This window comes from Lepus europaeus, chromosome 12 (assembly GCF_033115175.1).
Source record: "Lepus europaeus isolate LE1 chromosome 12, mLepTim1.pri, whole genome shotgun sequence".
Lineage (NCBI taxonomy): Eukaryota > Metazoa > Chordata > Mammalia > Lagomorpha > Leporidae > Lepus > Lepus europaeus.
Window position 1 is genome coordinate 1238961 of NC_084838.1, and position 14874 is coordinate 1253834.

The following is a 14874-nucleotide window of genomic DNA, read 5'->3' on the forward strand; positions in this document are numbered from 1 at the left end:
AGGTGCAGGCACAGCCTGTTGTCTGCCGCTCCCAGCCCGGCTGGGGCCTCCCTGGACTCTGTGCACCTAGCACCTGGGCCAAGTCCCCCAGCACAGCCACGGGGCCCAGGCCCCAGCGGCTCAGGGTACGAGGCCTGGCAGCTCCCTGGGATTCTGTGTCCAGGTGCCCGGCCACAGCCTCAGGCCCGAGATCCTCAGGGTCTGAGTGCACCCAGAGGCCAGACGGGGCGCTGGGCGGGGCGGCTGCCCGGGCACCACCTCCCCTCTAACAAGGGCCCCAAAGCAGGGGAGGCCGGGGAGCCCACGGCAGATACACCCCCACTCCCCACACCGGGGTCGGGGGCAGCCTCCAGCGGCACCAGGCCCGGAAGGACCTCCCCCCTGCTGTGCCCACGTGGTGCTGGGCCACGTGGGGGACGCCTTGGGCAGGGCCGAGCAGGCACAGGACTCAGGGCCAAGGAGCCAGATGCCGCCTGCTCTCCGGAGACGGGCAGGTCCACGTCGCGCCCACCCCCAGTCCTTGTCTTCTCGCGCCTCGGGAGGGTTGGTGTGGGCTCCGCAGTGGACATGGCCAGCGGACAGACCCGCAGGGAGCAGCTTCCCCCAGCTGTTCCGGGGTAGCTTAAAACCCTTTAAGAAAAAAGACATATTTATTTGAGAGAGAGAGAGAGAGAGAGAGAGAGAGAGAGAGAGAGAGAGGTGTTCCAAACGCTCGTTCACTCACGGTTGCAACGGCCAGGACTGGGCCAGGCCAAAGCGGGGGCCCAGGAGCTCCACCCTGGTCCCCCACGTGGGTGCGGGCCCCAGCACTTGGGCCGTCACGGCTGCCTCCTAGGGTGAGCGTGAGCGGGCGCTGGAGGTGAGCGGGGGACTCGACCCCAGGCTGTCTCGAGTGGCAGCTTAACCTGCTGCACCCCAACACGGGCCCAGAGGCCCCCTCTCCAGAGAGATGGGCCATTACTGTCGTAGAAGCCCACGTCTGCACTGCAGTCGCCGCCTCCCGGCGGGCTGCAGAGTACAAAGATGAGTGGGAAAGCAGCGGCGGCCGGCGCACGAGGCTCAGGCCGGGGGGACGAGGAGGGGTCACTGCTCGGAGGCCACTGCCCACAGACACGGGCCGTGACGAAGTGCACTGACACTGCAACATAAGATGGACGGCCTCGGCGGGGCGGGGCGGGAGCAGAGGCCCCGGAGCTGGGCGGGGGCGGCACTTTCTGCCCGCCCTGGCCTCCCACGCCAGGCCCCGGTCACCACCGGTTCAACCCGTTCAGTCCGCGTGGGCTCGGCCCCGGGGTCCTGGCCGGGCCTCCCTGTGTTCTCGCCGTCCCTGGGAGCCCAGGACCTGCGAGGACTGCAGGCCCCAAGGGCTCTGGGGAGGTGGAGCCCGGTGCCGGCTGCGTCTCGGGCCTGCCATGGGGGCCTTGTGTCCCGTCTCGTGGCCGAGTGTGGAGGAGCGTGTCGTTAGCAACCACGCCTCTCGCCCCCCGCCCTGGCCACTCCCGACCTCAGGTCACTGCCAGGAGAGACGGGCGGGAGGAAACACCCACGGCCTCCTGCTCTCACCCGGGGTCCCCCGGGGGCTCCTGGAGCTCGTGGTCACCTGGGCAGGCCCCATGGCAGCCACGCCCCGGACCCCTCCCCAGGGGAGTGAGCTCAGGGACCCAGGGCAGTGTCGGAGCGCGCGAGGCCACTGTGCAGACAGAGGGGCCGCGGGCGCCGCGGGAACCAGAGCAGGCGGGGCGAGGGGTCTTCTCTCCTGTGAAGCCCCGGGAGGTCCCCCTGCCAGCTCCGCGGGAGAGCAGACAGGAGAGTCTGGAGTCGCCCCCGCAGATGGGGGCACCGCGCGGCTGGCTCGGCCCGCGGCTCCCCGCGTGCCCGGCCAAGGCTCCAGCGTCCCACACAAACCCGCACTCAGCAGTGTGAGACCAGGGTGGCCCACAGGGCACGCGGGGGTCCTGGCCGCTCGTGTGCCTGGGGGGACGCAGCCCAGGGCTCGGGGCTCCCGGCTGGCCGTGTGCTGGCGGTGCCCACGCACGTCCTCACGCACTCACGCACACCGGAGCTTCTGGAAGTTCGTGGAAATGCCTATGAGGAACAAAGCTGCGTGGGCTGCAATTTTTTTACACCAGAATAAGCTTTTTATTGTTATTTATTTATTTATTTGAGAGAGAGTTATGCAGGGGCGGGGGGGGGAGAAAGGGAGGGTGAAGTCTTCCATCCACTGGTTCGCTCCCCACACGGCCGCAACGGCCGGAGCTGCGCCGATCCGGAGCCAGGAGCTTCTTCCAGGTCTCCCACCAGGTGCAGGGCCCCAAAGACTTGGGCCATCCTCCACTGCTTTCCCAGGCCACAGCAGAGCCGGATCGGAAGTGGAGCTGCCGGGGCTGAAACCGGCGCCCGTGTGGGATGCTGGCGCTGCAGGCGGTGGCTTTACCTGTTACGCCATGGCGCCGGCCATAGGCTTATCTTTTAACTTGAGTTTTTCACCACCTTTTGAGTCCCAGTCCATGCACATGCACACTGCGGCCGCCCCCTGCATGGCCCCGCCCACCTGAGGCCCCGCCCTCTCCTGCAGCGGGAGCGAGAGAATGGCTCCAACCTGGCCTTCATGTTCCGCCTGCCCTTCGCCGCCGGCCGCGTGTTCAGCATCAGCATGTTGGACACTCTGCTCTACCAGGTCAGCGGGGCGCGGGGCCCCAGGCAGAGCCCCGGCCACACGGAGGGCGGAGCCCCCCACCACCCCGAGGCAGAGCCCCCAGCCACACCAAGGGTGGAGCCCCAAGCAGAGCCCCCCGCCACCCTGGCACCCCTCTCTGTCCCGTCCCCGGGGGCAGGGGTGCCTCCCCAGCCAGAGCCCCGGTCAGCCACGGGCACTGGCGCGGGCCCACCTGGCTCCCTTGGCTCCTTCCCCAGTCCTTCGTCAAAGACTACATGATCACCATCACCAGGCTGCTGCTGGGCCTGGACACCACGCCGGGCTCCGGCTACCTGTGCGCCGTAAGTGCAGGGCCCGGGGCTCCCCCGGCGGGCGCCCCCCATCCCCCCACCCCCGCCGCTCAGGCCGGCGCATTGCAGATGAAGATCGGGGAGGCCGACCTGTGGATCCGCACCTACGGCCGGCTCTTCCAGAAGCTCTGCTCCTCCAGTGCCGAGATCCCCATCGGCATCTACAGGACCGAGAGCCACGTCTTCTCCTCCGAGGTGCGCCCGGCGTGCCGTGTGCGCTGGGGCCTGGCGGGCTGGCTCTGTGGGGTCGGCTCTGGTCAGGGGCAGCTGAGGCCCGGGGGCGGGGGCGGGGCTCGGGTCGTGTCCAGGAGCTGCAGTGCGGGGGCAGTGCGGGGGCGGGGCCGGGGTGCACCCACAAGCCCTGGACCCCCCACTTCCTTGGCAGCCCCAGGACCTCAGAGCCCAGGTGAGCACCCCCAGCACCTCCTCGACCCAGCTGGAGTGGCTGTGGGCATCTCGGCACCTTGGCCTCCTGGAGAGGACCCTGCCACCCTGGGTCACCCTCACCTGCCACCACGCCCGACCCCCGGCCACCCCACTCTCACCGGCCCCCACTGCGCCATTTGCACATGGGGAAACTGAGGAGCGGGGGGTGACCTCACGGGGCAAGGTCAGGAGGGAGAGAATAGGGGGCACTAGGGAGCTGCCCTCAGCGGCCTGTGAACTGGGGGTGGGGCCGGGACCCCCGCACCGTGGCTGGGCAGGGGGCTGGGAGGCTGGGGGCTCGGGCACGCACCCCTCCCCGTGGCCTTCATCCCCTCCCTGCCCGGCCCAGTCCCAGATCTCGGTGAACATGGAGGACTGTGAGGACGTGCGGGAAGCCCAGGGGCCCTGGGGGGCACGGGCGGGCCCCGGTGGCGGTGGCAGCACCCACGGCCGCCACGCAGGCGGCGGGGACCCGGCAGAGCACCCGCTGCTGCGACGCAAGAGCCTGTCCTGGGCCCGGAAGCTGAGCCGCAAGGGCTCCCAGCAGGCGGCCAAGGCGCCGGCGGCCGCCGAGTACATCAGCCAACAGCGGCTCAGCCTGTGCCGGCGCTCGGAGCGCCAGGAGCTCTCGGAGCTGGTCAAGAACCGCATGAAGCACCTGGGGCTGCCCACCACGGGCTACGGTAAGGGTGCCCGGCGTGGGTACGGTAAGGGTGCCCGGCGTGGGTGCGGTAAGGGTGCCCGGTGCGGGCTGCAGTAAGGGTGCCCGGCGTGGGTACGGTAAGGGTGCCCGGCGGGTGCGGTAAGGTACCTGGTGGGCCGGGGGCAGTGGACAGGGCAGGGGTGCCGCCCAGGGGTCCCTGCCGCGCACACAGGATCCCTGAGAACTGACCCCAGCCCCCTCCTGCTGCTCGGGGGCCCCAGCGCCCCCTCACGTGGGAACAGGGCTGGACAGGGCCAGCTCAGGCCAGGCCTGCGGGGGGCAGGCGCTCAGGGCCGTGGCCGGGAGCCCCAGACCCCACCCCCCAGCAGCAGGTGTGGGGCCCTCCTCTGCAACACAGCAGCGGGCAGCGGCTGAGGCCGGGACACCTGCGCTGGCCTTCCCCGGCCCGGCCACCTCCGGCATGCAGCGGTGACGCCGAGTGCGCCGCGTGTCAGACCTGTCTCCCCCTCGCTGAGACGCCGCCCCCCAGCCTGGGCCACTGCGCGTCACCTGCTCCCTGCCAGCGGTCGCCACGGCCCAGGGCCCTGGGGTCGGGCACCGGGGGCTCACACTGGGGCCAGGGCACTGGCAGCAGCCCGAGGGGGCGGGTCCGAAGGAGACGGACAGGCCTGGGTTTGGGAAGCGAGGGGCCGTGGGGGCCTTTCCCAGCCAAGATTCAGCTGCTTGCTCCCCGCATGCCGGCCGCCCCCACCCCTGTCGGGGAGACGCTGAGCACCACGACAGAGAGCGCGGTGCTTCCGGCCCCCAGAGCTGGCACATGGCCTGCGCGACCCCTGCCCGCCCACCACAGCTTGCACGGACGAGGCTGGCTGGCTTCCGCGGCGGCTGAGCTGGGCCCCGCCCTGCCTGCTGACCTGTCTCTCTCTCTCTCTCTGTCCGTGCTTCTCCTGTGTGTGCTTAGAGGACATGGCAAACTTAACAGCCAGTGATGTCATGAACCGGGTAAACCTGGGATATTTGCAAGGTAACTGCTCGGGCGGGCTCCGACCTCTGCCCCGGGGCACGCCCACCTGGACCCCGGCCCAGCTAGCAGGTGCACAGGACAGAAGAGAGAGGCCCCCAGGCTGCAGCGCCGGCAGGGCCCCCGGCGCTCACAGGTGGTCCCAGGCTGGGCCCTGGCGCCCCCCTCCATCTGAGGTCGCCGCCGGCACGGAGAAGGCTGGGTCTTTATGCCTGGGCCGCCGTGTCGGCTCAGCCCTCGGGGCTCCCCCAGGGCCCTCACCCTGCTTTGCTGTCCCAGAGGAGATGCCCAGCCACCCACCTTGCCCCCCCCATGGGCAGCCACCCCCAGCAAGGGTGCCAGGCCCTGGGCCCTGCCCCGTGGACCTGGGGCGAGGCCTTGAGCGGCTCCTGCCCAGAGTTTTGAGGTTTGCTGGAATCTGAGCCGCCCCTCAGGGAGGGGGGCTTCAGCCGAGGCCGAGAGGAGACCCTGGCACTCCCAGACCCAGGCCAGGGCCCAGTCGGGGCTCAGGGCGGAGTCGGGACCCTCCCTGTCTCCAGGGCTCCCAGCAGCCTGGGGGGGGGGGGTCCCAGAGCCTGCCCTCTGCTGCGGCTCCACACAGAGCACCCAGGCGCTACCATAGGGGCCTCCCGGGCCCAGGTGGGCATTAGCTGGGTGGGGGCCACTGCTGGGGCAGGCCTAGGCCTGGGACATCCACGGGGCCAGCTCGGCACCGTCCCACAACTCTGCGGCTTCGTGGAAGGAGGGCGGGGCTGTGCCGGGCGCTGGGGCCGGCGGCACCAGCTTCTGTGGCAGCTCCCAGGCAGGTGAGCATGCGAACAGGCCGCAGCACAGTCACCAGGCACCGCCTGTGCACCTGCTGGACTGGGGCCAGGGCCGGGGGACCCTCGCACTCAGGGCTGGGGCGACACCTTCCCCACAGTGCCCTGGGAGGGAGGCGCTGGAGTCAGCCAGATTCCAAGTGCAGGAGAGGGGCCGGGGGAGGGTCTGGGGAGGGGGCCAGGGGTGACCGCCCTGAGCCAGCTCCGTGCCCCCACCCCAACCCTGTCGCACCTGCTGCCTGCCTCTGCCAAGCGCGTGCACACCCGACGCTGACCCGGGGTGGGCAGCTGGGGCCGGGCGTGGGACTGCCCGCGCCAGCCCCGCCCTCCACCTCGCCGCCCACAGGCCGACCGGCGAGAGCTCTGCTTGTCTCAGCCTGGCCTGGGCCGTCCACCCAGGGGCCCAGGCCAGCGAGGGAGGCTTGGGCACGTGAGGCTGGGACGCCCCCTGCCCCACAGCCACTTCCACTGCGGGAGAAAGCGCGAAGCAGGCGGGGCCGGCCTGCCCAGACGGGCACCGTCCACCCCGCCGACCGCCCGAAGGCAGAGCTGCTCTCCTGGCCAAAGCCCCCACGGGCCCCGAGCCCCGGCCTCGGCCCCGCCTCCCGGCAGGGTACTGTGCCCAGTGCACCCTGGCCAGGCCGCGCAGCTTCCCCGGCTGCCAGAGAGCTCCGTCCCTCTGTGGCCATGGTGTGCAGTCCCTGGGGAGAGGCCTGGGAGGGCCCCGGGTGACACAGCCCGAGTCCTGTGTGCGAGTGACCAGCGCTTCTCCAGGGCCAGTCTTGCCCCTGGGGCCACCCCAGGCCACCCCACTGCCCGTGGTCTGGGCTGACGGGGCGGGGGCTGCGTGGCTGCGTGGCTGCGTCCAGGTGCCTTTGGCCATGTAGGTGTACATGGAGTGAGGACGCAGCATCCGTGGGTGTGTGGGCACTGGCAGGTGTGGACGCTAGCAGGTGTGTCCGCCCGTGGGCAGGTGTGTCCGCCCATGGGCAGGTGTGGATGCCCGTGGGCGGGTGTGGACACCCATGTGCAGGTGTGGGCAGGTGTGGACACCCATGTGGGCAGGTGCGGGCTGGTGCTCCAAGAATGTACAGGGTTATGTGCAGGAGGCATGGGCGTGTGGGGGCTGTGTGTGCACGTGATCGGTATACATGGGGTGTGTGAGGTGGGGGTGTGTGTATACAGGTGGGGGTGTGTATGTACGGATGTGTAGGTGTAGGTGTGTGTGTGCAGGTATGTACAGGTGTATGTGTAGGTGTGTGTACAGGTGTGTGTGCAGGTGTGTGTACAGGTGTGTACAGGTGTGTGTGCAGGTGTGTGTACAGGTGTGTGTGTGCAGGTATGTATGTACAGGTGTGCGCAGGTATGTGCAGGTATATATGTAGGTGTGTGTACAGGTGGGTGTACAGGTGTGTACAGATGCGTGTGTACAGGTGTGTACAGGTGTGTGTACAGGTGGGTGTACAGGTGGGTGTACAGGTGTGTACAGATCTATGTGTAGGTGTGTGTACAGGTGTGTGTGTGCAGGTATGTATGTACAGGTGTGCGCAGGTATGTGCAGGTATATATGTAGGTGTGTGTACAGGTGGGTGTACAGGTGTGTACAGATGCGTGTGTACAGGTGTGTACAGGTGTGTGTACAGGTGTGTGTACAGGTGGGTGTACAGGTGTGTACAGATCTATGTGTAGGTGTGTGTACAGGTGTGTGTGTGCAGGTATGTATGTACAGGTGTGCGCAGGTATGTGCAGGTATATATGTAGGTGTGTGTACAGGTGTGTACAGATGTATGTGTAGGTGTGTGTACAGGTGGGTGTACAGGTGTGTACAGGTGGGTGTACAGGTGTGTACAGATGTATGTGTAGGTGTGTGTACAGGTGGGTGTACAGGTGTGTACAGATGCGTGTGTACAGGTGTGTACAGGTGTATGTACAGGTGTGTGTACAGGTGGGTGTACAGGTGTGTACAGATCTATGTGTAGGTGTGTGTACAGGTGGGTGTACAGGTGTGTACAGATCTATGTGTAGGTGTGTGTACAGGTGGGTGTACAGGGGTATGTACAGGTGTGTACAGGTGGGTGTACAGGTGTGTACAGGTGTGTGTACAGGTGTGTACAGGTGGGTGTACAGGTGTGTACAGGTGTGTGTGTGCAGGTGTGTGTACAGGTGTGTGTGCGGGTGTGTATAGGACTGTGCAGGGGTGTGCAGGGGGGGTGTGCAGGCGCTGAGGGTGTACGAAGGCGCAGTCGGTGCCTCTGCCCGGCCGCCCGGGATGAGACGCCCCTGACTCTGGCTGCTGGGGCTGAGCAAGCTGCCCACGGCGTGGCCGGAGCCCGCGCCGCTGCCCCTCAGAGCTGCCCCGCCCGTGAGGAAGGGCTGAGGGCGCGGGTCCGTCAGGGAGGAGGGGCCCCGGCCAGGCGGAACGGCCGAACCGGCAAGGTCCCGGGCGGCCCGGGGCGGCGGCGGGGGTCCCTGAGCAGCTGGGGACCGGGCTGTGTCCCTGCAGGCGAGATGAATGACCACCAGAACACGCTGTCCTACGTCCTCATCAACCCCCCGCCCGACACCCGGCTGAAGCCCAACGACATCGTGTGAGTGCCCACCCCGCCCCGCGCGAGCCCCGCGCGGCACCCCCGCCTGGTGAGCCCCCAGCACCCCCGCACACCTCCCTGCAGGTATCTCATCCGCCCGGACCCCCTGGCCCACGTGGCCGGCAGCTCCCCGAGCCACAGGCTGTCCTGCAACCCCGAGACTCGCGACGAGACGCAGCTCTGAGCGGCCCGGACTCCGGGGGCTGTGGCAGGGGCAAGTGCGCACGGCGGCGGCCACGGCCTGGAGAGGAGCGGCGGGGACCCTTTCCTAAGCTCTACCAACCCGTGCCACGCCCGGCACAGATGTACCGCAACTCGTGACGGGCCCGGCCGAGGCCCCCTGCCCCCTGTGGCCGAGCCCAGGCTGTGCCCTGGGGAGAGACCACTCCCACTCCAGCAGTTGTGTCGGCACAGCTCCTGGGCCAAGCCCCCGGCGTCCTGAGCCCGAGAGGGTCAAGTGGAGGGGAAGTCCGGACCCTTCCTGGGTGCGCGGAGGGGCTGGCAGGCCTCCAGGGACCTCCCCCTAAGCACAAGTCAGCCCTCAGGGTCTGGGCCTCCCGGCCAGTGGCCCCATCCTGCAGGGGTCACCGGCCTCCATCCCAGGCAGGCCTTGGGAATGCGACCCTCGTGGCAGCCCCCAGCCTCACCTTGTCACCCACGTGCCCCTGTGTTGGGGGCCCCTAAGCTGGGGCAGTATGCTCTCAGCCATGCTCACGGGGGTACCCCAAGAGGCTGGGGAGGGGAGGGGCCGATGGGCCCAGGCAAGCCCCTCCCCAGCAGCCTGGCCTGAGACCCTCCTGCCAACAGAGGGCCCACAAGCCCTCAGCACGGCACTGCCCGGACAGAGGCAGACACGGGCAGACACGGGCGGCAGGAAGGAGCCGGGCGGACTCGGGCGGGAAGTCCAGTGCCGTGTGCGCATGGCCGGTGCTTGGCCTTGGGCCACGGGGGCTCGGGGTCCCACAAGCAGGTGCCCCTGCCCTCAGCCTGCAGCAGGAGGGGCCGGGGGAGGCCGAGGGATGGGGCTGCCGGCCCTGGCCCCGTGTGGGGAGTCTGTCTCCAGAGACACTTGGGGGGGGCACGGCCCTATCGGGGAAGGGCTCGGGCTGTGGACCGCATTCCCGGGGCCCCCCGAAAAGGGCCAGGGCCTTGCTGCCCACAGGTGGGCAGGTGATTTGGGCCCGAAACATGCACAGCGGGGGGCCTCGGTGGCCACTTCCTGCCCAGTGCCGGACGCTCGAGCGGCAGGTGGGCACTCCGCGGGCCTTCAGCGTTGCCGGGCCCTGGACTGGGGGCGCTGCTCTGCCCGGAGCTCACACAGGCTGCTGTGGGCACGGCCGACACCCCGCTCCCTGGTGTCTGGCAGCCCTGGGCGAGGCTGGGGGCCGGGGGCAGGGGCAGGCCGGCCTGTGGGCTGTGGGAGTCGGTCGCCAACCCAATAAAAGCTGCCTGTGGCATCTGGAACTGTCCACACTCCCCTCAGCCTCCGCTTCCTGTGACCGGGGGCGCGGCAGTGACGGGGGGGGGCTGCTGCCGACCCGGGCAAGGCCCACGGTGGCACGGGGGGGACGGCACGCGAGGGCAAGGCTGCAGCCGGCATTCCACGTCGTGCGACTGCCGAGGCAGCCGAGCTCTGGACCGGTTCAGCTGGGCGGCTCTGGCCTGGCTCTCCCCTCCCACCTTGGCCTTGTGAAGTGCAAACAGCGCCCCCTGGCAGGTGACAGGCGGCAGAGCAGGGGACAATGGGGCGGGGTAGTGGGGGGCAGGTTCTCCCGGACCCTGCAGGACTTCCCAGGTTTGAGGACAGGTGGTGGCTGTGTGTGGCTGGGAGGCCCCTTGGCGTGACCGCCGCCCCCAGCCTCCCTTTGGGCCAACCCTGGAGCCTGAGGGTCCTGAGCCCCCACGAGCAAATATCTGCCCAAGACCGGTTTTTCTGACCTTGTCACGTCCTGCAGTGACAAAGGACACAGGGCCTCAGAAGCCTGGCCCTGCCCCCACCCCCGGGGCGGGGCCTCCTGCGGCCACAGCAGCACCAGGGCTCATGGTGCTGGCCCGCTCTGTGCACCCCTCCTGGTCACACAGCACAGCGTGGCCGCCCTGCCCCACCGCTCCAGCCAGTGGGGACCTCAGGCTGCTGTCCGGGGCCTGGGCCCCGTCCCGCCCGGGCACACTGCTCTGTGGGTGCCACGTCCGTGGGTCCCCCACGGTCGTCACTCACACCTCACACACATTCTGTTCCTTGGGCAGCTCTGAACTGTTTTAAAACGTATTTATCTGGGGTGGGGGCGGGGGTGGGGGTGAGAGGTCTTCCACCCTGGCTCCCCCCCAGATGCCCGCAGCAGCCTGGGCTGGGCCGGGCCAAAGCTGGACGCTGGGGACTCCATCCAGGTCTCCCATGTGGCTGTCAGGGACCCAACGTGGAGCCGTGGCTGCTGCCTCCGGGGTGACCCGTCAGGAAGCCAGCCGGGACCTGAACCCAGGCCACCGATGTGGGACCCAGGCATCTAACCACGCGGCCAAACCCCCCCCTGGCTTCGGATGAGTCCCATCATGAAAACGAGACCAGGTGCAGGGCCGGCGTCCGCGGGCAGGTGGCACCTCCCAGAGCTGCACCCCAGCCCCGACCCCGGAACCCCGCAGGGAGACCGGAGCTGCACACAGGGCCGAGCGGCCACGGACGCAACTGAGGTCGTGGGTGAGCTCCGACCGGTGTGACGCAGGGACAGGCTCCTGGCCAAGCGCCGGTCACCGCCCGCAGAGCCTCGCGCAGGAATCCTGCACAGGGAATTTCTATCAATCGAGAGAACGACCCAAGTAAAGCAGCTCGATTAACACCGGCCAAGAAGTTGCAGGAGACCAGTGACGCCCACCCAGCACCTGGGCGCCGACAACGCCACGCGCGCCACCAGACGTGAGGCGCCAGACAAGGGCAGGAGCACCAGGCTGGGCCCTGAGCCAGCGCTGGGCCTGGACGCGCCCAGGACACGCGTGCTCACCAGATCCCCCCTCCGTGGGACACGGCTTCCCCCACATCACCCCGACACACACGTTCCAGCGGCTTCGGGCCAGCCCCTCACACCTGACGCGGGGGTACCGGGAATGGCCGGGTGTCGGAGCCAGAGACACCGTCACAGCCCAGTCCCCAGGCCCGTCAGTTCCGCTGATCCCAGCAGAGCCCGCCTCAGCCCCGAGCCAGGCGCCACGAGGCGTTTGCAGCCGCCCCGTCCTGTGGACACCAGCAGCGGGGCCGGCAGCGGCCACACTCAGGGCGGGTGCAGAGGGGCTCCGTGCCACGCGCTCTCACTCAGGTGGCCTGGGGCTCCCAGCTCGAGCGTGGCTTCCGGGGCAAGCGGCCACTGAGGGTGGGAAGCACAGCGTCACCACGAGCCACGCCAACCACGCGCCGATCGCTCGGCCTGGGCCCGGCTGCAAACAGTTCAGACCGTCGGCAGCTGGCTGTTTGCTTCTGGACGTGTCCTCCCTTCTGCCAGCTCACTCCCCGGGTGCCTGCCACAGCCTGGATTCTCCACGCCCATTCGGTGTGGCACTGGCAGAAAAACTGAACCGACAACCCTCCCCGGCCGTGCAGGTCCGTGCCCATGCTCTCGGGAGGCGCCCGGCCCCAGTGCGAATTCCCTCTCCTGGGTCTCGATCCCTCGGGAAGACGCTCAGGGAGCCAGGGCTCCGCTGCCACAGCTGGGGAGACTGAGCGAGCCGCTGCCAGAGCCCCAGACCTGCGGGGGCGCCTGGCGCAGCGGGAGGCCCCGCTCCTCACTCCAGCCTCCCATGGACGGGCACCACGGGGGGCCTAACACCTGCGTGGGCGTCAGACTCGGGTCTCCCAGCTCCTGGCTCCAGCAGCACCCAGCCCTGGCTGCTGCTGGAATTTGGGGAGCCAACAGGAGGATGGAAGACCTCGGTCCTCCAGGTAAAGTTCATTACGAAGAGGTTAAGAACACACCCACCCAGACGCTGGAGAAGGCTTCCCGGTGAACCCCTGGAAGGATGGACTCGTGGCCGGACCCGTGGGCTCCTGCGACCGCAGCCACGCACAGCCTCCCACGCCCCCCGCACGAGTGGCCCCAGGACGAGCTGGCTCTGAAGACGCCAGGTCCGGTTCTCGAGGTCAGACCCTGGTCAGGCTCAGCTGCGAGCGGCTAAGGAAGCCAACTCACTCGACCGCAAATCCGTGCTCAGTGAGGACTTTCCCCCGCGTGGCGGCAGCTCCAGGGCATGAAACGTAACCTGCAGAGCTCCCCACGCGGCCACGGGGCTCGCGGCAGCCCCGGTCCCAGGTCCAACAGGGTGTGTCCATCTGCACGTGTTTAACACGCGGGCACCCCCGCGGGCCGGGATCCTCCGCGCTCACCCGACACTGGCTCGCCACCCCCTCAGGTGCGACGCAGGGCGCCCCAACTCCACGTCTTCAACCCGGACGCTGACTGCACCACGGCCGAGCCGGGAAGGCCTCCAACCGCCACGGAAATGAAGCGCGGGGCCTTTGGTGGCAAGTCAGAGAGAGCGTTCCGTGGCGCTCCCGCCGGCCAGGGCACCGAAGACACCGGGGCCTGGGCACGGGCTGCTGCCTGCGGTCTTTGCGACGTTCCGCACTCAGGCCGCCAGGAAGACGCAGGCTTACCCGGCCGCTCCGCTCCACCGGGCCGCGCTCCGCCGACGCCAGGAGCCGGGGCACCGCACACACCGCGCGCGCACAGGAGGCCAGTTAGCTCATTCCTTTATTACACTGTAGTGCTTTCTTAAAATAAATACGGTCACATAATGTCCAACAGTGAGGGGTCAGCACTCCCAGGGACGGCGCGGTCACGGGAGGCCCGGTCGCTCCCATGCCCAGCGTCCGGGTGTGGCGGTCGCCCTCGTGTCTGGCGTCCTGCAGGGCTCAGGACGGTTCCAGTGGCACTCCCCACGGGCGAAACACAGCAGCTGCAGCCTCCCGGGCCGGTGGCCGTGGCGCTGGGCCCTGCGTGGACAGCGCGCCCCTGGGCTCCCGACGGCAGCAGAGCGCTGCCCAGCGGAGCTGTGCCGGACGCGCCCTCGGGCGGGAGCCCCTGCTTCCCGGGGCCTGTCTGCTCGGTGGACAAGCCCCAGCGCCGGCCCCGCCCTGCCTGCAGGAGACCGACTACAGATCTCAGTGCCTTGAGTGAACGGAGTTTCAGTAAACTTTTTTCTGAGCAGCAAAAAACAAGAATATTTTTCAGAAACCTTAGAATTGGATACAAACGTTGGCAGTAGACACGATCAATAAATATCTTACAGCTTCCTAAACGGAGACAACCCCACCACGACCTGACACCTGAGCGGAGAGCGGGCCGTCCTCTGCCGAGGGCCGCCGGCCGCCCCCAGGGCGTCGGGCCGCACGCAGAGGGCGGCGAGGGGCCGCGGCCGGGGGCCGTCCGCAGCCACGGAGGAGGACTTCAAGTAGGGAGCCACGCGGCTCGAGGGACCACACTCCGCGCTCGCCCCCCGCCCGCCGGCCCCGCGAGCCACCCAGAGCACGCCCAGGCCTCCCCCCCGCGCCGCCTGGGTCCCCGTGCGGAGCGCGGGGCGGCGTTCCTCTCGCTACCTAGAAGCCTCCCAGAACAGCTCCGGTTCTGCACACGTCGTACCAGGCCGGCGGCGGCAGGTCGCCCCGCCCGGCCACGCGGTCATTTGCGGTTCTGCGCCTTCTTGGGCGCCGCCGGCCGCTTGGGCTGCCACAGGTGGTTGTGGATGGTGAGGGCGTCCACGCTGACCGACATGGTCTTGGCTGGGATCAAGTTAAACTGTTTGCGGTCTGAGCTGTACTTGTACAGCTTGTCGATCATCTTCCTGGTGATGCTCCGAGGCCCTGTGCCCGTGAGCTTGTGGATCTCCTCGGTGTCGGGGTAGTAGCAGTACAGGGCCCGGAACTGGCAGCCGGCGTCGCGGAACAGGATGATGTAGTGGTTGGCGTCACACTTCTCCAGCTCCTGCACGGGGAGGGGCGAGAAGCGATTTAGAGTCAGGGCCCGCTCACGGCAGGCACCCCGCTCACGGCAGGGCAGCCAGTGTGGCGTTCTGGGGGAGTGGGGGAGCCCGGATCTGGTGGTGGGATGGCTGCGACTCAGAGTCTGCACTTGGAAGGAAACCTCTCACGGTCTGGGAATCCTCTGGGCAAAGCAAGAACCCCAGGGACCGGGACGCTGTCCGGCCTTCCGGACGCTGGACACGGGTCTCCCCGGCTCCTCCAGCCGACCCCAGGGACCGGGACGCTGTCCGGCCTTCCGGACGCTGGACACGGGTCTCCCCGGCTCCTCCAGCCGACCCCAGGGACCGGGACGCTGTCCGGCCTTCCGGACGCTGGACACGGGT

The 14874-nt window shown here is 68.6% G+C and overlaps 2 protein-coding genes across 4 annotated transcripts in view; one reads left to right on the forward strand and one right to left on the reverse strand.

The window, feature by feature from the left end:
• The window catches only part of KCNT1 (potassium sodium-activated channel subfamily T member 1), a 50144-nt gene extending 41434 nt beyond the window's left edge, over window positions 1-8710 (forward strand). For 2 of the 3 annotated variants that reach the window (XM_062206849.1, XM_062206850.1), the window contains 6 exons: window positions 2576-2677; window positions 2914-2997; window positions 3076-3201; window positions 3782-4115; window positions 8442-8526; window positions 8611-8710. In XM_062206849.1, the coding sequence (XP_062062833.1) occupies window positions 2576-2677; window positions 2914-2997; window positions 3076-3201; window positions 3782-4115; window positions 8442-8526; window positions 8611-8710 (831 nt within the window). Of the gene's footprint in view, window positions 1-2575; window positions 2678-2913; window positions 2998-3075; window positions 3220-3781; window positions 4116-8441; window positions 8527-8610 lie in introns of all 3 variants that reach the window. The other variant, XM_062206851.1, reaches the window with a different exon arrangement.
• Window positions 8711-13249: 4539 nt separating this feature from the next.
• CAMSAP1 (calmodulin regulated spectrin associated protein 1) overlaps window positions 13250-14874 on the reverse strand; it is a 53780-nt gene continuing 52155 nt past the window's right edge. Inside the window, 1 exon segment of the mRNA XM_062207240.1 lies at window positions 13250-14492. Coding sequence (XP_062063224.1) covers window positions 14190-14492 — 303 coding nt within the window. The 3' untranslated portion in view covers window positions 13250-14189.